This window comes from Dysidea avara, chromosome 1 (genome assembly GCF_963678975.1).
Source record: "Dysidea avara chromosome 1, odDysAvar1.4, whole genome shotgun sequence".
NCBI classification, from domain to species: Eukaryota; Metazoa; Porifera; class Demospongiae; order Dictyoceratida; family Dysideidae; genus Dysidea; species Dysidea avara.
The window spans coordinates 50,029,443-50,048,407 of NC_089272.1; the positions used below are offsets into that span (position 1 = coordinate 50,029,443).

The following is an 18,965-nucleotide window of genomic DNA, read 5'->3' on the forward strand; positions in this document are numbered from 1 at the left end:
CTATTAAGACAAAATACACATCAATGAAAATTGTTTAAGTACAATGCTATGTACACGACACATTACTGCTCATATCACTGACCTGATATTTTCTCTAGATATTGTTGAAATTACACAATCTTGGTAATAATGCAGAACTGCTTTCATTTCATTAACCAACAGCACCTTCTCTTCATGATTGCGTTGCATTTCATTATGCAATTCTGTTGCTTCTAACTTGTGCTGCATTTCAACACTGCGGCGTTTTCCTGTAAAGAAAAGTTTGTACAGTAAGGTAATGATTTCATTACACACAATGAAGAAATGTTGGTGAATTTACTTGTCAAGTGGACTGAGTGCACGTATTACTAACATCACAGTAAAATTAGTGTAAAAAGCATACAAAGAAAGACTTTGATAGATAACATTTAGCACATTGTAGATACAACCGTTACATGTGTATCCTAAACAGTAAACACAATCACAATCTATTGTCATCACCAGTGTTGGGACAGTTAATTTTTAAAAGTAACTAGTTACATATTATTTACAACTGAACTATTTAGTTACAGTTACATATTACCCAAAAAATAAAGTGAATATAATAATATTACATATTATATTACTTTGTGTCCACAGCCTTAAGCTGTCATGTGTACAACTACCACCTTATCACGTGATATGATTTCGTTGTTAGGCAATGTGCAAATCTTGGTTATAAGTAAGAAGCTGGTGAATAAGCTTTATTCAGTAGGCTTCATTACTTCATTGTGGCTAGGCGTTACTCAGTGGATTACTAACGAGATTAGTAACTTCGTTACTTGTAGTAATATTACGTAATATTAGACTCGTTACAGTAACTATATTACTTAGGTAACGCGTTACATTAGTAAGTAAAGTAACTTGAGTTATATTACCTGTTTTTATAGCGTATTTCATTATAATTTATTACTTAGTTACCACAAAAGTAATAATATTACGTAACGCGTTACATAAGTAACGTGTTACTTCCAACACTGGTCATCACAAGTTAATGCATGCCCCACATAGTTATCCCCGATGAGATGAGCAGAAGGTATTATTACTGGTCACCATATTTGGTTATCACAAGGCGTAATTAAGACTAAATTAATGGTTAAATAGTATCCAGAAATACAATTAATCATACAAATCCAGAAATGTTCCTTTTTCTTAAAGCTCTTAATTGAAAAATAGTGTAGCTTTACACTGTTACACTGTAAGCAAATTAATGAAATTCAAGTGCTCTAGTATATATAAATGTCAGGGATTGTGATATTTATTTTACAGATTTTTTATAGCGTGAACTCATGATACATACTTATTTGTAGTTTACATATGCAAACTGTATTCGCAACAATTAAGTACTTCTTGGATAGCACACATTATTTACCATAACCTGATCTTTAATGTATAAGCCATGCAGCACAATTATACTCCTAAATAATTACTTACACTCTTCCACTTTTTATACCTGTTAAAAGAGACGAAGGAAAATCTCCATCTATCACATCACCCACACTTGTCTTCTCAAAACCTTCTACCATTTCCACTAGGCGGTTGTAAATAGTTACACATATACCAAGTTTGGCTTTTTCGGCTGAAATACTGTGGCGAAAACTTGATCACTGCTTGCTTGAAGCTATACACGTACATCAAATAAGCATTATAAAACAATGACATGAGTACTTACAGTATACTGACAAACACATTTACATACTGTCAGCTGATTTGTGTGACAGTAATCAAACTTAACTAACAATTTTACTGTTACAGAAATAAAACCCAAGTATCGAGCCCCCCTCTCCCTCCCTAACATTTAATTACTTTTAACTGTTGCCTTGGCAACACCATTGCATTTATGATTGCAAATAGCTTGCCTTCATATAGTACAAATGCGTCTTAGATTACACATAGTGACCTAGCAGCTAGCATCCCAAAACTACAATGTAAAAGTTAATAAACATCAGCATGAAATCTGGAAATACAAACTGCATGCCTTTGAATTTTAATACGTGAAATATTAGTAACGTTTAATGTTGGAAATGTTGGGTGGTGAAAATAAAGAAATAGATGCTTTTTTGAGTTTCTAAATACCAATTTGTTGGAAAAACTAGAGAGGAGTATAAAGGTACATTGAGTTTGAGTTTGTTAGATACATCGATGTTACAAATCACAATTGTTACGTATGTAGGATATTGATGATGTACATTATGTATATGTATAATATGAACAAAGAATGCAAAACATACTTAAATAGCAAGCACAAAACATCACATAGTTAACATGTAAAATTACATGCTTCATTCTGGATAATTTTAGCCTTTTCCTTATGCTTAAAAAAATCATCTCCATTGGAGATTGCAATTTCTCAAGCTTTCCTTTCACAGCTAGAATCTTTCCATCCCTTAAACACTACTGCCTCTGTTCTTCATTAGTGATGCAAAGCTTCTCTTCTAAAGCCTGCATTTTGGCTAGACTTTCAGCTGACCTGGAAACCAATTCGTTGACTTCTTTGTACAGATTATCACAACCTACAATTAAAAAAAATAAAAATAAATAAAAATAAAAAGTTATAGCAGCTATATACATACAACGTGAATCAACTGCCTGCATTGTAGCAAGTGTATACTTCTCATTTGTGAAGTGTGTTGTGATTCATACTATGAGGACTCCTCACTACATTATTTTGTATAAAGCGATAATACTCAAATGTAGTAAATGTAAATGTCAGTTTCTGTACAGGTCCTGACACTAAGTGTATAATATGATGAAAATGGCAACACATAATGCATCCTTTAAGACTCAATCATGCATCTGTATGTATGCATGAGAGTATGTATAGCTACTCCAGAATGTGACTGCTTGCATATCGTACAGTAGAAGGTCACAAGGGAACTCTGCAATTAAGAAATACACTTGATTTAGTAGCTACAGTATGGTGGAGCCTCTTGCAAAGAACTCTCTAAATCAAGGAAACCTCTGTATTAACAACAAAGTACTTTGGTTCCCACAGATTAAATTCTAAAGAGGAAAACCTCTACATTATATTTTGGTGATAGTTTGTTAGAGAGGTTCCACTACATTCATAAATACACAGGTGATATTGTACACATGTAGGTTACAGCAAACCTGTTACAATACTGTCTATGGATGTATTGCTAGCATTGTACTCCCTCAGTTGTGCAGCAACTCCAGAATTATTCCACAGCAAAAAGTACTTTTCTTTGTCATCAGTAAGATGTTGTTCTTCACTATGTAGTTCATCTATAGCACACAGGCATTTGCACAAATGTTAAGCTGCTGACCAGCAACCAACTATGCTGGACAGGCGGACTAACTTCGTGCAATACGCTGTATCTGCTGTTTAAGAGAATCCAATTCATCAGTTGATAAAGTACACCCAGTCCGTAATCTAATTTCATTTAGTTTACTCTCTAGTTTCAATAGCTTTTCTGTAGTCTGTGGAGCATTTGTACACATATAATAATTAATATTATCATCACATATGATTAAGATTATAAAGTTATGATCTAGATATTACAGTATGTTCCTGATCAAATTTATAAAGTCATCTAGGCCGACAATGTGCTGCGGTAAATCGTTCCAGAGCTTGACTGAAGTAGGGTAGATACAGTGTATATTATGTAAATATGTAAGGACCACTGCAATGCAATAGCGAGTCAGAGCTTGTGGTAGTGCATCTTACCTCACAAGTGTACCGGTTTCTCACTGAGTACATACTTTGCAGATATTAACGCATTTTCAAGTGTTGTCTAAAACACTAATACTGTATGTTACTAATGTTCATAGATAAAAGAACACATAAATGCCGTGACAGCTTAGATAAAACATTCCCACAACTATTTTGTACAATAATTGATCATCACAATAAAAATATGATGTGCAAAATGTACAGCACAATAATTATTCTAACACGTGCAATAACACGTCAGAGTCTTGTCATGATACTAATATGCATACACATGCAAACTATAATAATATCATTACCTTAACTAATTTTTGCTTCAGCATTTTGGGTATAGTTCTAATTTTTCTCACATTCCAAAACACAGCTGCTTCTGTTAGAAATTCTTCTCTACCTAAAAATAATCCCTTATGATGCTATGCAGCATATAATTGTTACAATAACATGCTTACGATAAGCTAGCATATACTTAGTCAAACCCCATCTGGAAAGATAACTGAAGAGCAATTCCATATGTTCTCCGGATCCAGCTCCTGACTCATCCTGCCAACGCTCTCCCCATAAAACCTAATATGCAGCGTAAACAATTAAACACACCGACACAAAAACAATGACCACATACACTGCAGTGCCACGAATGAGCTTTTGCGTGCATTGCAGGAAGGCATGGTACTATCTCTAAAGCACCTGCAGGGGAAGGAAAATTCTGTCAAGAGGCCCATGGCCAGTACTGACAAATGACATCATGGAAGAAATAGTTTACTACTCTGGATACAAACTCATTCATATGTAAATAATGAATATATCCAAACCTATAAGAATTGAAATAAGTATTATATAATGCAATAATTACAGTATATCATACAGTACAGTAGTATAATATAGTAGGAATCATGCATATGCTTTCCTTTAAAGAACACAATTTCCTTGCACTGCTATCACAACAGCATTGTAGGTAGGTAATCATTTGACAAGCTCGAGTATGCCACAGTGCAATTAAAGAACTGATGCCTTCAAAAAAGTATAACTTCATATACACTATATACGAGGGATCATTTTATATTTACTGCACATATCATACACTTACATTTGTCATTGCATATATATTTGTTTTTGCTTGCAATGCCAAGGTGTTGTTGATTTATGGGTAGAATAGAATGTCAAGGACTTTATGAGTTTGCAGTAACACTTCATTTATCTTGTGTGTTGTCAACACATAACTATGCAGCTAATGGATAATATTTGCAACACACCTCTAAAAATCCAAGTAAATGGATGTGTTCTAGGATCACTTAGTACATTGTTCTTCATGTTAACGGCAGTACAAATCTACAAGCTAATCAAAAAGGCTTAATAAATGAGCTGGTGGAACGTTCTATCAAAAATATGAGAATTGAAAAACATTTAGAGGATGCATTTTGTCATACAAGTATAACCTCTAACCTCTGGTTCTATTATTTCCTTTGATGGGGTGGTAAAAACTTCCACAATGTTAGTACAGTGAAACCGGTATACTGTAGTCAGTATTGGTATATTGTAGTCAGTATGGAGCCAAAGTTTTCAGACCTTAATATATGAAACAGGTGGCCATATTAGACAGGTCACTTTGTAAAAAATGACTGAGGGATTTCTACAATGATCAGTTTAGACAAGTGACCGTATCATACTGTGGCCTATTTAGACAGGCTTATAGTAATAACAAAACCTAAAAAAATGTTACAAAAAATTGACAAACACAAGGGAAAAAGCCTCTATCAAAGGGTTGTTCTATTCTAGTCAATAGGTCTATAGTCAGCAGAATATGTGACCGGATTTGCGAAAAGGGGTCTTCCACACACATCCAATTCTATAACTTTGGGAGACCATAACTTTGTGATCAAGTAGCATAACATTCTGAAATTTTACCATTTATTCAGCTATGTTGGTGCTCACTTCTGACCAAATTGCAAGTCAATAGCTCTTTCCCATCTGAAGATATGAATTATCGAAGTCAGGAAATTGGATGTGTGTGGAAGACTCTCTTTCGCAAATCCGGTCACATGTATATATATTATGCAGTTATGCTACAGGTACATGTATAATGTATACTACATGTGTGTAGTAGGTACTGTACATATATGCTTGCAAATATGGGAATAGGATTCTCTTACAATTCACCCCTGAACATGTTAACAGCCTTCTGTGCTATTACATGGCGACATCCTGCAACAACCAGTCCAGTCTCATCCAGTGTTTTCATCGTTTTTGAAGATGCCTTTGCTGCTTTAAAACGACTTGTACTGCATATACCTGTTACCTAAATATGCACATAAATTGCATAGATTTATTATTTATTAAGATGAATGAATATTTACATTGTCTGAATGGTATCCAACATCCTTCAGGTGACTATCAACTTCGGTATTCTTTACAATAAACGTTCCTTCATAATACGAGCTCCTCACCCCTCTAAATGCCAAATCATACATTATGAAGAGGTTTTTGATAAACAAGATATTATATGCTACTTATATCAAAGAGTACAACAAGCACACGTGCTTACCTTGGTACCTTGGTACCTTGGTAAACCTGTTACTGTGGAGCTTTCTGTTTCCATCAACATGAATGGAGTGTTGGTTTCCATAGCAAGCTGGACAGTCTAAAATAGGATGCCTACCCAACTGGAGTAATTCCATCATGCAGTAACAGTACTCTTCAAACGCTTTAATAAAAGCAGATTGATTGATGGTGGAAAACTACAAACCACATGTAAATTGCAACAGTAAAACACTCCATATTACCCTTCCATTGTGGGCTGATACTTCCTCTAGTGCACTAAGAAATCAATCACAGATGTTCCTGGTACAAATTTCTGCACATAGTCAAATAGTTTTAGCAGCTGGCAAGAAAACAAATAATTAAAGGAACAAGCGCTGCTTGGCCAGAATCCAGAACCTATCACGTCACACAGAGAATCACCGTATGCAAATTTACAGTTCAGACATTCAGCTTTGCAGTCGTCAAGATCAAATCTTCCTATTCCAAATATTACAAATCACGCACATTGATAATAGAAGCTAAAAGTGCATGCATATCATTACCTTCACTGGTAACTAGCACACGCTTCTCCACACCGGTAGCTTTATGGCATAAACCTTGCTCTGCCTTGCAGTTTGGATATCTCCAAGGTAGCTTCAAGGGCCAGAATCGTCCTACGCATGTATAACATTTGATACATACAGCTGCCATACATGATACAAATGAATAGAGATGTAAGGCACATGCAGAAATTCCAAGCTAATAGCATGATTCACATGCTCAAGAGTCTTTCCAAGGCTATTGCAGGTCTGTGTGGCTTGAATACAGACAAGCCTAAGGTACGAAACTTGTTAGCCTGCAGATTCCTGATATAGACATCTCGTGGCAGTGATATTGTCATTTTGTTAGCGTAAAAATGGTTGTGGTTAGAACAAACTATCATTATCAAAGGAAGTCAAATTACCCTACTAAATTTGAAAAAAAATTACAAACCAGCAACCTTAAAACAGGTGATTGTAACTCAACCAATTTGACTAATTGGTTAAATGTATAATCACCAAACTTTGATAAGGACTCTAAAAAACCGTCATTTAATTTAGAACCTTGATTTTCATCAACATTAACCTTCAATTAGTCAACATTTCCTGTCATAAGAAAATGCCACATTTTTTGGCAACATGTATTCACGAAAATTTGTAAATGTAACATCTTACTCAGCCTTAGTCTGATGGGCTTGAGTTGCAGTGATTGTGGATCGATGGCAGTTGTTGGTGACATGGGAATAAAGCATCTTCCGGTCCATGCTACCCTATCATGAAGTGGTAAGTTATTATGTATATTCTCGTCACATAGAGTACAGATCAGCACTGATGGTGTGCAATGGCGACATCGAATAAAAGCTTCTCTTCCACATAATGCACATTCCTAATAGAGAACATATCAAGTAACTATTGTAGGAGTAGGTTTCAAATAAAATGCATATCTGGAAATGGTAGTATGTATATTTAACTTGATAATTATTAACATTTAAAGTGGCCAGTACTGAAGGTCTGACAACAATTTGTGCTGCAACCTTAGGAACAGACAATACAAATACCTTGATACTAAGGTAAAACAGAAAAGGGCAAAAGGGGGATCCGTGTAATTTGGGGCCAATTATAAGTCTAATATTACAAACGGTAAAGTAAATAGGCGCTTCGCGCGCTGCGCGCGCGAAGCGCCTATTTACTTTACCGTTTGGTCACTAGGACATTAGGCAATTGGAATTCGCAAATTCCAATTGCATAAGTTTTATGCTCAAAGTTTAAGAATTTATAAACACTGCTGACCTAGTTTGTTAACACGTCGAGGCGTTAATTTCCTCTGTTCCTGACATGGCAAATAATTAAATTTAGCGTTCATTCAGTACGCACGTGATGTAGTGGTACCAGGCTCTGTCCAGAACTCAAGTCTACCCCCAAGGTGTGATCAGCACACAGAGAAAACTGCTCAAACGGACTAAAGGTAAGTAGGATAAGTAGATACACACGTTGAGATTATATTGTTTTGAAAGGCTAGTGTGGTACCAGACTACTTTCTCTAAATAAAACGCACCAGTTGGCGTGGCTATGGTAGTCCTGCGTAGACCAGACAGAATTTTTTCTTAGTGTGTGAGTGCGGAATAAGTGGCCAATCAGCACCCACCATAGAGTTGGTGAAACGTTACACAGAAATTCTATGGGAAGTGTACTAGATCACTTATTCCCCACCCACACACAAAAGAAGGAAGTCGGTCTGATCTTAGCTATATTATAGTGAGTGATGTTGAAATGGGCTCCTTCACCCCTTTGGTATTCCCTACTTTTCGGGGGAATGGGAGGTGCGGCTAGTATTGCTTACAAGAGGTTAGTATTTCTGCCTGCTGCTTAGAAAGACCAGTAGTGTAGTGTCCTGGATTAGATGCTCCACCAGTTTTTCTTTACTGTAACCCTGCCAGTCCAGTTACTATCGCAGCACTTGACTTTGCAATGTGTGAGGGTCAGGTGCATGCTTCCATTACATGTACTTCAATTGCTGTTTCTTGTTTGTTTACTTGTTATATTTCAAAAAAAAAATCACGCAAAAAAATAAATCCAGTAGTATTGGCTACCAGCTTTTTTAAAAATGTGGGTTGTGGAGTAGAAAGAGCAATAAATGCATTGTATACAAACTGGTTAAACCTCTACCTTACCCCATCACCATTGTATGGCATGCATATGGGTTTAAGTCTCCACAAAGGACTCGACTGTATCGTTATTAGAAGTAGACAGCATGCCTATACTACCTACTGTCAAGGAGGTGTCACTCTAATGTATCCTGTATTGTACGATCTTCATCCTTTAAACAAGTGATTTTTGGCATAGGACAGTACAAGCATCATTTCAAGTAGCACTTTTACATTCAATAATTGTAACGTGATCTTGGAAACCTACCTTTTTGGTTTATTTTCTGTTTAATAGCTTAAATGAGGTATTGGGTGCTTATCTTGTGTTAAAATTTTAGTTTAATATCCTGAGACGTGGCTGATTTTACTGTCCGGTACATTACAAACTAGTGTATTAAGGTTTGTGAGCGATTAAGGGTGACAAGTGGTGTTTACCAATAATTCCATACATGGTCTGATATAATCACCGAAGCTCCTAGGAAAAAGAAGCTTTGGGTGGGAAACTTTACAGCAAGAAAGTTTAATAGTTGCTTTTATCCAAACAAATTGTTGAAATTTTCATTTAAGTTTTTGTTGTACGTAAAAGTCAAGGGTCAAGGTACACTCTTGGTAGGAAATCCAACTTTTGTGGATCGTCAACCACCCTGAGATCATAAGGCAGGCAATGTACTAGAGCAGACGCCTTATTCCTTATACAGACACCTTATAAATTTGTTTTTCATGGCCAACATCAAAGGTGGGGGGGTATTACTACTGTGTAGCCTAAATATTTCTTTTCAAGGTTAACCCTTAAATCTGCTTTTCGAAAATGCATGTTTACACAATATGGGCTCGCATGGTGACACTAGGTGAGATAACTTGATTCTTACAGCCTACAAAGACACATAAATTTAAAAAGTGTGTCCACTGGGCTATTTGGAGGAGCACTGTAACTACAGTGGCTTACTTATTATGAAGTGATGAACATCGACAAGTCAAGTCTCCGTGTTTCATAATTCTTGCCACATGCTTACTTTTGATTGTGGGTTTACTCACGTAAATCATATATTGCCTGATACAAAAATTCACGACAAGTCCAATGGAAGTCACTGCAAGGTGATAGGAGCAACTACCATCGAGTCATCGACCATTTTATAGAGGTATGTAATAAAAAGTTTGCATGTTCCCTACGAGAAAGTTATTTTCATGGCCTCACCATGTAACATTAGGGTAAAACTCTAGGTATCATTTTAATCCTTGTTCCACCACAAGTAGAATAATGTAAATCGCATAACCATAGAATGGATGCTTCGAAAGTTACAGCGCTCTATGCAAGGCATGCGTATTTATTAAGTTTAAATCCAGTTTTCTTGATTATGCAGGTTTAAGGGTTAAGTGTTGCTAAAGGTAAATTTTTCACAAATACTACCCAAATGTATTACTCTCTATGGGAGGTCTAAATATTTCAAGGATAAAATTTTTGCTGATAACCCCCCAACACTGCACAATCAGCAAAAAAAAGTTTCCCCTCGAAATATTTTGGCTATACGGTATATGCAGTGTAATGCACTTGATTTATTTTTTTTGTAGCCAGATGATAGAGCGCTGGTATCACATACCCGAGAAAAATTCTAAGTGTAAGTTTAACTGTTAAATGAAAGTATGAATATACTCATTTGATAGTTGTTCTCCACACTACTTAATGCCCTTGACTTCTCTACTACTCTAGATCTTTTACATCACAAATTCTATTTGTATATTGTATCATTGTCAAGTTTCATGGTAGTGAATTGTTCTTCCCTAAGATTGGCCATGCATTGTGACATGTTTAGTGCATGCTTGTAAGTTTAAAGTTCACTCTCAGTGTGCTCCAGTACAAGTCCGTCCCTTCCAGTTATTTAATGAGCTTTATCCACAATTACATCATAGCACAAAAATGGCAATAAGAGTGGGGATTGTTTGTACAGATAGCCATTAGAAGGGATAACTTTTGAGATTTTCCTCGTTAAAAAAGTGAGAGAAATCTCTGGTAAGACTTGTTTGTTAACTATCTTTCTATGTAGAAGCATGCACAGTTGCTCTTCTCGAACACTCCAGATCTGGTTTTGAAAATAAAACCAGAGCTAGGTAAGTATCTAAAAGTGTGAAAATGCATTCCCCAACAGAGTTTTCTCCTGATTTCTTCATGGGAAACATCTCAAAAGCTTATCCCTTCCAATGGCTCTGTACGAAGCACCCCCACTTGTAATTGTGGATGAAACTCTTTTGGGACCTTTGAAATGTAACCCACCTAACTGTGCTAGTGATGACGTGGTATAACAGGAAGAGTAAAATTAATGCTAGATAACACGTTATGCACAGAGGTATCTTCTAAACTGTTTTATAGTTTAACTATCATGTTTTTTCTCGCCAATCCTCTCAACAAAGCCTCAAAGCTGCTCTTCATTTTCTTTCATTCACGTTCGTAAGGGACATACCCACTTTCAACTCAAAGGGATAAGCTATTCCTGGAAGTCTACAAGGCCTGCACCAATGTTTTTCAGTTATTAAATGCCTGTAAAACTTGAATAGAAAGTGAATCAAAAAGTCTAAAGAGAGTCGTGTCACCCATGTTTCAGCCTGCCAGAAAAAAACCACCTCAAAGCAAAGTTTACTCGTAACTGTTTAGTACAAACTTCATTTCGCTTTTCTTACGTACAAGCTGCTTTTATCATTTAACGATTTTGCTCACGTAGATGCGTATGGACCAACACAGATAAGTAGATAGGCATGCACACACACACACACACACACACACACTGCACACACATTCACATTCATAAGGGACATACCCACTTTCAACTCAAAGGGATAAGCTATTCCTGGAAGTCTACAAGGCCTGCACCAATGTTTTTCAGTTATTAAATGCCTGTAAAACTTGAATAGAAAGTAAATCAAAAGGTCTAAGGAGAGTCGTGTCACCCATGTTTCAGCCTGCCAGAAAGAAACCACCTCAAAGCAAAGTTTACTCGTAACTGTTTAATACAAACTTCATTTCGCTTTTCTTACATACAAGCTGCTTTTATCATTTAACGATTTTGCTCATGTAGATGCGTATGGACCAACACAGATAAGTAGATAGGCATGCACACACACACACTGCACACACACACACGTACACACATGTACACACACACACTGCACTACACAGACACATGTACACTACACAGACACCACCACACACACACATACACATGCTACACACTACACAGAGACACGTACACACACACACACACACTAATACACACATACTGCACTACACACAGAAACACACACACACTACATACACACGTACCACACAAATACACACTACACCACACACGCTCTACACACTACACACACATGCTACGCATTACAAAGAGACACACAGGCACACACTGCACATACTGCTCTACATACAGGTGCACACAGTACACACACACACACACACTGCACTCACCACAAACATACTACACACACACGTACACTGCACACACACACTCTATACACATACCTTACATACAGACTTTCTACATACTACACAGAGACACACACGCGCACACTACACTAAGGCATGCACACGAACACTACACACACACACACTGCACACACACACGCACACTACACACATACCACACACATACCACACACTACACACACACACTACACACATACCACACACTACACACACTACACACATACCCTACACATACATGCTACGCACTACACACGCACACACCACACACGCTATAGTAGTGTCATGTAGTTTAGCAACAGTAGACACATGTACACAGAGACACATGTAGTCATAATGTAATGCTGCTACATGTGTCTCTGTGTATGTGATACATGGATACACGTGTCTCTAACTACATGTTTCTCTGTGTAGTGTCATGTACTATAGTAGTGTCTATAGTTTGCATACTGCAGTTTCACACCCATCCCAGAGTCTAATTTTCATTACATCTCTTTTTTAGACATGCTACTGGACACCCAAGAATTACATGTTACTGCTGGTGAGTGTACTTATATGCTATACACGTTTATTGGGTTTGACAAATCCAACATGAAGCAAGGCCATTTGGTCTTTAGCAGCTTTTTGGTCTCATTCGAAACTCTGTGGAAGTGAAACAATATACAGTCACTGTAACGGCTTGCATTTTAAAATGTATATCCTACAGTATGATAGTACTGTATAGTTCTGCAACCTCTCTCCATGAGACTCGGACAGTTCTCCTGTGGTTTATTGAAGCTCAAGCTCCTGAGTAGTGCACAGGCCTCCCAGCTCTGGTTTACTGGGCGGCAATGCATTTTAGCTGTGCTTCACATGGCTCTGCTTTTTTTTACTTTGTTAGTGTGTGCATGTGCGCGTGTGCGTGTTGGATAATGTAGTCCAAAAGTATGTATGTGCATGTGCTTTCTCCATTTTCCGTTTTGTTATATCATGTTCAACTCTAACTTTGTAGGTGTGCTATAAGAATCCGGAGATGTATATGTTATAGAGAAGACACCAAGGAACAAGATGGTCGATTCAAACCACGCTAGACACAGTGTAGTGTTTCTCAATGTAAACTACATTCTGTTCTGTGTTGCTGCTTATTATCATGTGTACTGCAGGTCATCAATACTCTTGAGGACTGTTTCCTGATACTGCTAAAGGATATCGTGACAAAGTTGACTTTTCACACATAATGTGTGCTATGAAATAGTGTTGTATAGTTCATTCAGAGCTTTGTTAAGAATTCCAATTTATACTTACGGTTTGTTACTGGGGTTTTGCATAATACAGAGCTACACCGTTCAAACTCTTGATAATGTACCCAATGATGACACTACTACTAAGATGACACTACTAGCTACTGTACACCATGTAGGGTGATATAAGGGTGTCGGAGTAGGTGGGTCACCACTTTTGGCTGAATTATGCAAAAAAAAAATTGCAAACTCAATCTTGATGAAGCAAAAGGTAGTAACATGCGACACTTGGTGTTTATTTATAATGGCAATTCAGGTTAACTTTTTCCGTATTGAGTGCCTCTAAATAATCATTGTTGTGTTTAGCTTTGTTTACGTGTCTCTGTAGCTACCTTGGAAACAATCCTCACAGTTTATTTCTTACTTAATAAATTTCTGCCCAGTGTCAAATAAATAAACTGATGGTAAATTTAAGTATTATGAAGGTGCTTATTGATCAGTGTCCGGTTTATCATCATTGAACACCATGCAGTCAGGTAGCTATAGCCAGCACCTTGCACACAGTATTACAGTTCTCCAAAATTAATTGGAACTTGAAACCGTAGATTCTAATTCTTTCTGGGAGGAAGGCCTCCAGACTGGCCACTTTCATTTTTACTCTGACGCCCCTGGATCGTCAATAATAATTATAGTTACCCAACATGACACTACCAGTTACGAAACTTATGATACACACTGTAGGGTGATAATGTCACTATAGTTAGCCAACATGACATGACCAGTTACACACTGTACTGTAGGGTGATATTGTTACCCAACACGATACTACTAGTTACACATTGTAGGGTAGTACAGTGGAACCTCTCTTAAAGGACTCTATACATTAATTTTAACCTCTTTAATTATTAGGTCCTTATTACCTATGAGATAGGATAACCTCCTTGTAACAGTAAAATATCAACAAACTTGCAATTGGTTGGTCCCAAAGTGTCTGTTAAATTAATATAATATTAATTATATAGAGGTTATACTGTAATGTCACTATTGCTACCAAACATGACACCACTGATAATTTCACTATATAGTTAGCCAACATGACACTATTATAGTTGCACACTGTAGTGTGATAATGTCACTATAACAATAGTTACCTAACATGACACTACTAGCTATGCTATGTTTGGTAATAATGTTACTACATGACACTACTACTTACACACCAAAGGGTGATTATGTCACTACAAGACACTACTAGTTACACACTGTAGCATAACACTACTATAGTTACACACTGTAGGGTGATAATGTCACTACATGACACTACTACTTACACACTGTAGGGTGATGATGTCACTACAAGACACTACTAGCTACACACTGTAGCATGACACTACTAGTTACACACTGTAGGGTGATAATGTCACTACAAGACACTACTAGCTACACACTGTAGGGTGATAATGTCACTACAAGACACTACTAGCCACACACTGTAGCATAACACTACTAGTTACACACTGTAAGGTGATGATATCACTACATGACACTACTAGTTACACACTGTAGGGTGATAATGTCACTACAAGACACTACTAGCTACACACTGTAGCATAACACTACTAGTTACACACTGTAGGGTGATAATGTCACTACATGACACTACTAGTTACACACTGTAGGGTGATGATGTCACCATTTGATACTACTAGCTACACACTGTAGGGTGATGATGTCACCATTTGACACTACTAGCTACACACTGTAGGGTGATAATGTCACTACATGACACTACTCAGTAGTTACACACTGTAGGGCGATGATGTCACTACATGACACTACTAGTTACACACTGTAGGGTGATGATGTCACTACGTGACACTAATAATTACACACTGTAGGGTGATCATTTCACTATACTATAGTTTCCCAACATGACACTACTAGCTACACACTGTAGAGTGATTATGTCAATACATGGCACAACTAGCTACACACTGTAGGGTGATGATGTCACTATAACAATAGTTACCCAACATGACACCACTAGTTATTATACACACTGTAGGGTGATGATGTTACTACATGGAACTACTAGTTACACACTGTAGGGTGATGATGTCACTACAAGACACTCCTAGCTACACACTGTAGCATGACACTACTAGTTACACATTGTAGGGTGATGATGCCATTACTAGTTACACTTGTAGAGTGATGATGCCACTACATGACACTACTACCTACACACTGAAGGGTGATGATGTCACTACAAGACACTCCTAGCTACACACTGTAACATGACACTACTAGTTACACATTGTAGGGTGATGATGCCACTACATGACATTACTAGTTATACTTGTAGGGTGATGATGCCACTACATGACACTACTAGTTACACACTGTAGGGTGATGATGCCACTACATGACACTGCTAGTTACACACTGTAGGGTGATAATGTCACTACATGACACTACTACCTACACACTGAAGGGTGATGATGTCACTACTAGCTACACACTGTAGCATGACACTACTAGTTACACACTGTAGGTTGACGATGTCACTACATGACACTAATAATTACACACTGTAGGGTGATGATGTCACTACAACACACTACTTGCTACACACTGTAGGGTGATGATGTCACTATATAGTTATGTACCCAACATATATGACACTAGTTATTGTGGCATGTTGGGACATTACATCACCATACAGTGTGTAATGCCATGCTGTGAGATTATCACCCTACATTGTGTAGCTAGTAGTGTGATGTTGGGTAACTATAGTATAGTGACATCGTCACTCTACAGTGTGTAACTAGTAGTGTTGTTATAGTGACATCATCACCCTACAGTGTGTAGCTAGTAGTGCCATGTATTGACATTATCACCCTACAGTGTGTAGCTAGTAGTGTCAAATGGTGACATCATCACCCTACAGTGCGTAACTAGTAGTGTCATGTAGTGATATTATCACCCTACAGTTTGTAACTAGTAGTGTCATGTAGTGATATTATCACCCTACAGTTTGTAACTAGTAGTGTCATGTAGTGACATTATCACCCTACAGTGTGTAACTAGTAGTGTTATGCTACAGTGTGTAGCTAGTAGTGTCTTGTAGTGACATTATCACCCTACAGTGTGTAACTAGCAGTGTCATGTAGTGACATCATCACCCTACAGTGTGTAACTAGTAGTGTCATGCTACAGTGTGTAGCTAGTAGTGTCTTGTAGTGACATCATCACCCTACAGTTTGTAACTAGTAGTGTCATGTAGTGACATCATCATCCTACAGTGTGTAACTAGTAGTGTTATGCTACAGTGTGTAGCTAGTAGTGTCTTGTAGTGACATCATCACCCTACAGTGTGTAACTAGTAGTGTCATGCTACAGTGTGTAGCTAGTAGTGTCTTGTAGTGACATAATCACCCTACAGTGTGTAACTAGTAGTGTCATGCTACAGTGTGTAGCTAGTAGTGTCTTGTAGTGACATAATCACCCTTCAGTGTGTAAGTATATAGTAGTGTCATGTAGTGACATTATTACCAAACAGTGCATAGCTAGTAGTGTCATGTTAGGTAACTATTGTTATAGTGACATTATCACACTACAGTGTGCAACTATAATAGTGTCATGTTGGCTAACTATATAGTGAAATTATCAGTGGTGTCATGTTTGGTAGCAATAGTGACATTACAGTATAACCTCTATATAATCAATATTATATTAATTTAACAGACACTTTGGGACCAACCAATTGCAAGTTTGTTGATATATTACTGTTACAAGGAGGTTATCCTATCTCATAGGTAATAGGGACCTAATAATTATAGAGGTTAAAATTAATGTATAGAGTCCTTTAAGAGAGGTTCCACTGTACTACCCTACAATGTGTAACTAGTAGTATCGTGTTGGGTAACAATATCACCCTACAGTACAGTGTGTAACTGGTCATGTCATGTTGGCTAACTATAGTGACATTATCACCCTACAGTGTGTATCATAAGTTTCGTAACTGGTAGTGTCATGTTGGGTAACTATAATTATTATTGACGATCCAGGGGCGTCAGAGTAAAAATGAAAGTGGCCAGTCTGGAGGCCTTCCTCCCAGAAAGAATTAGAATCTACGGTTTCAAGTTACAATTAATTTTGGAGAACTGTAATACTGTGTGCAAGGTGCTGGCTATAGCTACCTGACTGCATGGTGTTCAATGATGATAAACCGGACACTGATCAATAAGCACCTTCATAATACTTAAATTTACCATCAGTTTATTTATTTGACACTGGGCAGAAATTTATTAAGTAAGAGATAAACTGTGAGGATTGTTTCCAAGGTAGCTACAGAGACACGTAAACAAAGCTAAACACAACAATGATTATTTAGAGACGCTCAATACAGAAAAAGTTAACCTGAATTGCCATTATAAATAAACACCAAGTGTCGCATGTTACTACCTTTTGCTTCATCAAGATTGAGTTTGCAAATTTTTTTTGCATCATTCAGCCAAAAGTGGTGCCCCACCTACTCCGACACCCTTATATCACCCTACATGGTGTACAGTAGCTAGTAGTGTCATCATTGGGTACATCATCAAGAGTTTGAAAGGTGTAGCTCTGTATTATGCAAAACCCCAGTAACAAACCGTAAGTATAAATTGGAATTCTTAACAAAGCTCTGAATGAACTATACAACACTATTTCATAGCACACATTATGTGTGAAAAGTCAACTTTGTCACAATATCCTTTAGCAGTATCAGGAAACAGTTCTCAAGAGTATTGATGACCTGCAGTACACATGATAATAAGCAGCAACACAGAACAGAATGTAGCTTACATTGAGAAACACTACACTGTGTCTAGCGTGGTTCGAATCAACCATCTTGTTCCTTGGTGTCTTCTCTATAACACAGATTCTTATAGCACACCTACAAAGTTAGAGTTGAACACGATATAACAAAACGGAAAACGGAGAAAGCACATACATACTTTTCGACTACATTATCCAACACGCACACACGCACATGCACACACTAACAAAGCAAAAAAAAAGCAGAGCCATGTGAAGCACAGCTAAAATGCATTGCCGCCCAGTAAACCAGAGCTGGGATGCCTGTGCACTACTCAGGAGCTTGAGCTTCAATAAACCACAGGAGAACTGTCCGAGTCTCATGGAGAGAGGTTGCAGAACTATACAGTACTATCATACTGTAGGATATACATTTTAAAATGCAATCCGTTACAGTGACTGTATATTGTTTCACTTCCACAGAGTTTCGAATGAGACCAAAAGCTGCTAAAGACCAAATGGCCTCGGATTTGTCAAACCCAATAAACGTGTATAGCATATAAGTAC

At 37.4% G+C, this 18,965-nt stretch overlaps 1 protein-coding gene and 2 long non-coding RNA genes across 6 annotated transcripts in view; 1 reads left to right on the forward strand and 2 right to left on the reverse strand.

Annotated features, from left to right (window-relative positions):
* Positions 1-1,477: 1,477 nt before the first annotated feature.
* LOC136267723 (uncharacterized) overlaps positions 1,478-18,965 on the reverse strand; it is a 26,344-nt gene continuing 8,856 nt past the window's right edge. For 3 of the 4 annotated variants that reach the window (XM_066062903.1, XM_066062894.1, XM_066062888.1), the window contains 4 exons: positions 7,438-7,648; positions 6,787-6,897; positions 6,487-6,721; positions 6,304-6,441 (listed from right to left, as the gene is read on the reverse strand). In XM_066062903.1, the coding sequence (XP_065918975.1) occupies positions 6,513-6,721; positions 6,787-6,897; positions 7,438-7,648 (531 nt within the window). In that variant the 3' untranslated portion in view covers positions 6,304-6,441; positions 6,487-6,512. Of the gene's footprint in view, positions 1,640-2,295; positions 2,532-3,129; positions 3,265-3,338; positions 3,460-4,008; positions 4,101-4,158; positions 4,274-4,328; positions 4,394-5,863; positions 6,003-6,060; positions 6,155-6,256; positions 6,442-6,486; positions 6,722-6,786; positions 6,898-7,437; positions 7,649-18,965 lie in introns of those variants that run through there. The other variant, XM_066062878.1, reaches the window with a different exon arrangement.
* On the forward strand, positions 8,011-13,669 carry LOC136267743 (uncharacterized). Its single transcript, XR_010706751.1, has 5 exons — positions 8,011-8,227; positions 10,476-10,522; positions 12,881-12,919; positions 13,370-13,470; positions 13,521-13,669. It is a non-coding gene; the product is annotated as an uncharacterized lncRNA (long non-coding RNA).
* LOC136267716 (uncharacterized) overlaps positions 18,256-18,965 on the reverse strand; it is a 5,247-nt gene continuing 4,537 nt past the window's right edge. Inside the window, exons 4-5 of the long non-coding RNA XR_010706722.1 lie at positions 18,447-18,537; positions 18,256-18,396 (exon numbers count right to left, since the gene is read on the reverse strand). This is a non-coding gene — a long non-coding RNA (uncharacterized lncRNA). The remainder of the gene's footprint in view (positions 18,397-18,446; positions 18,538-18,965) is intronic.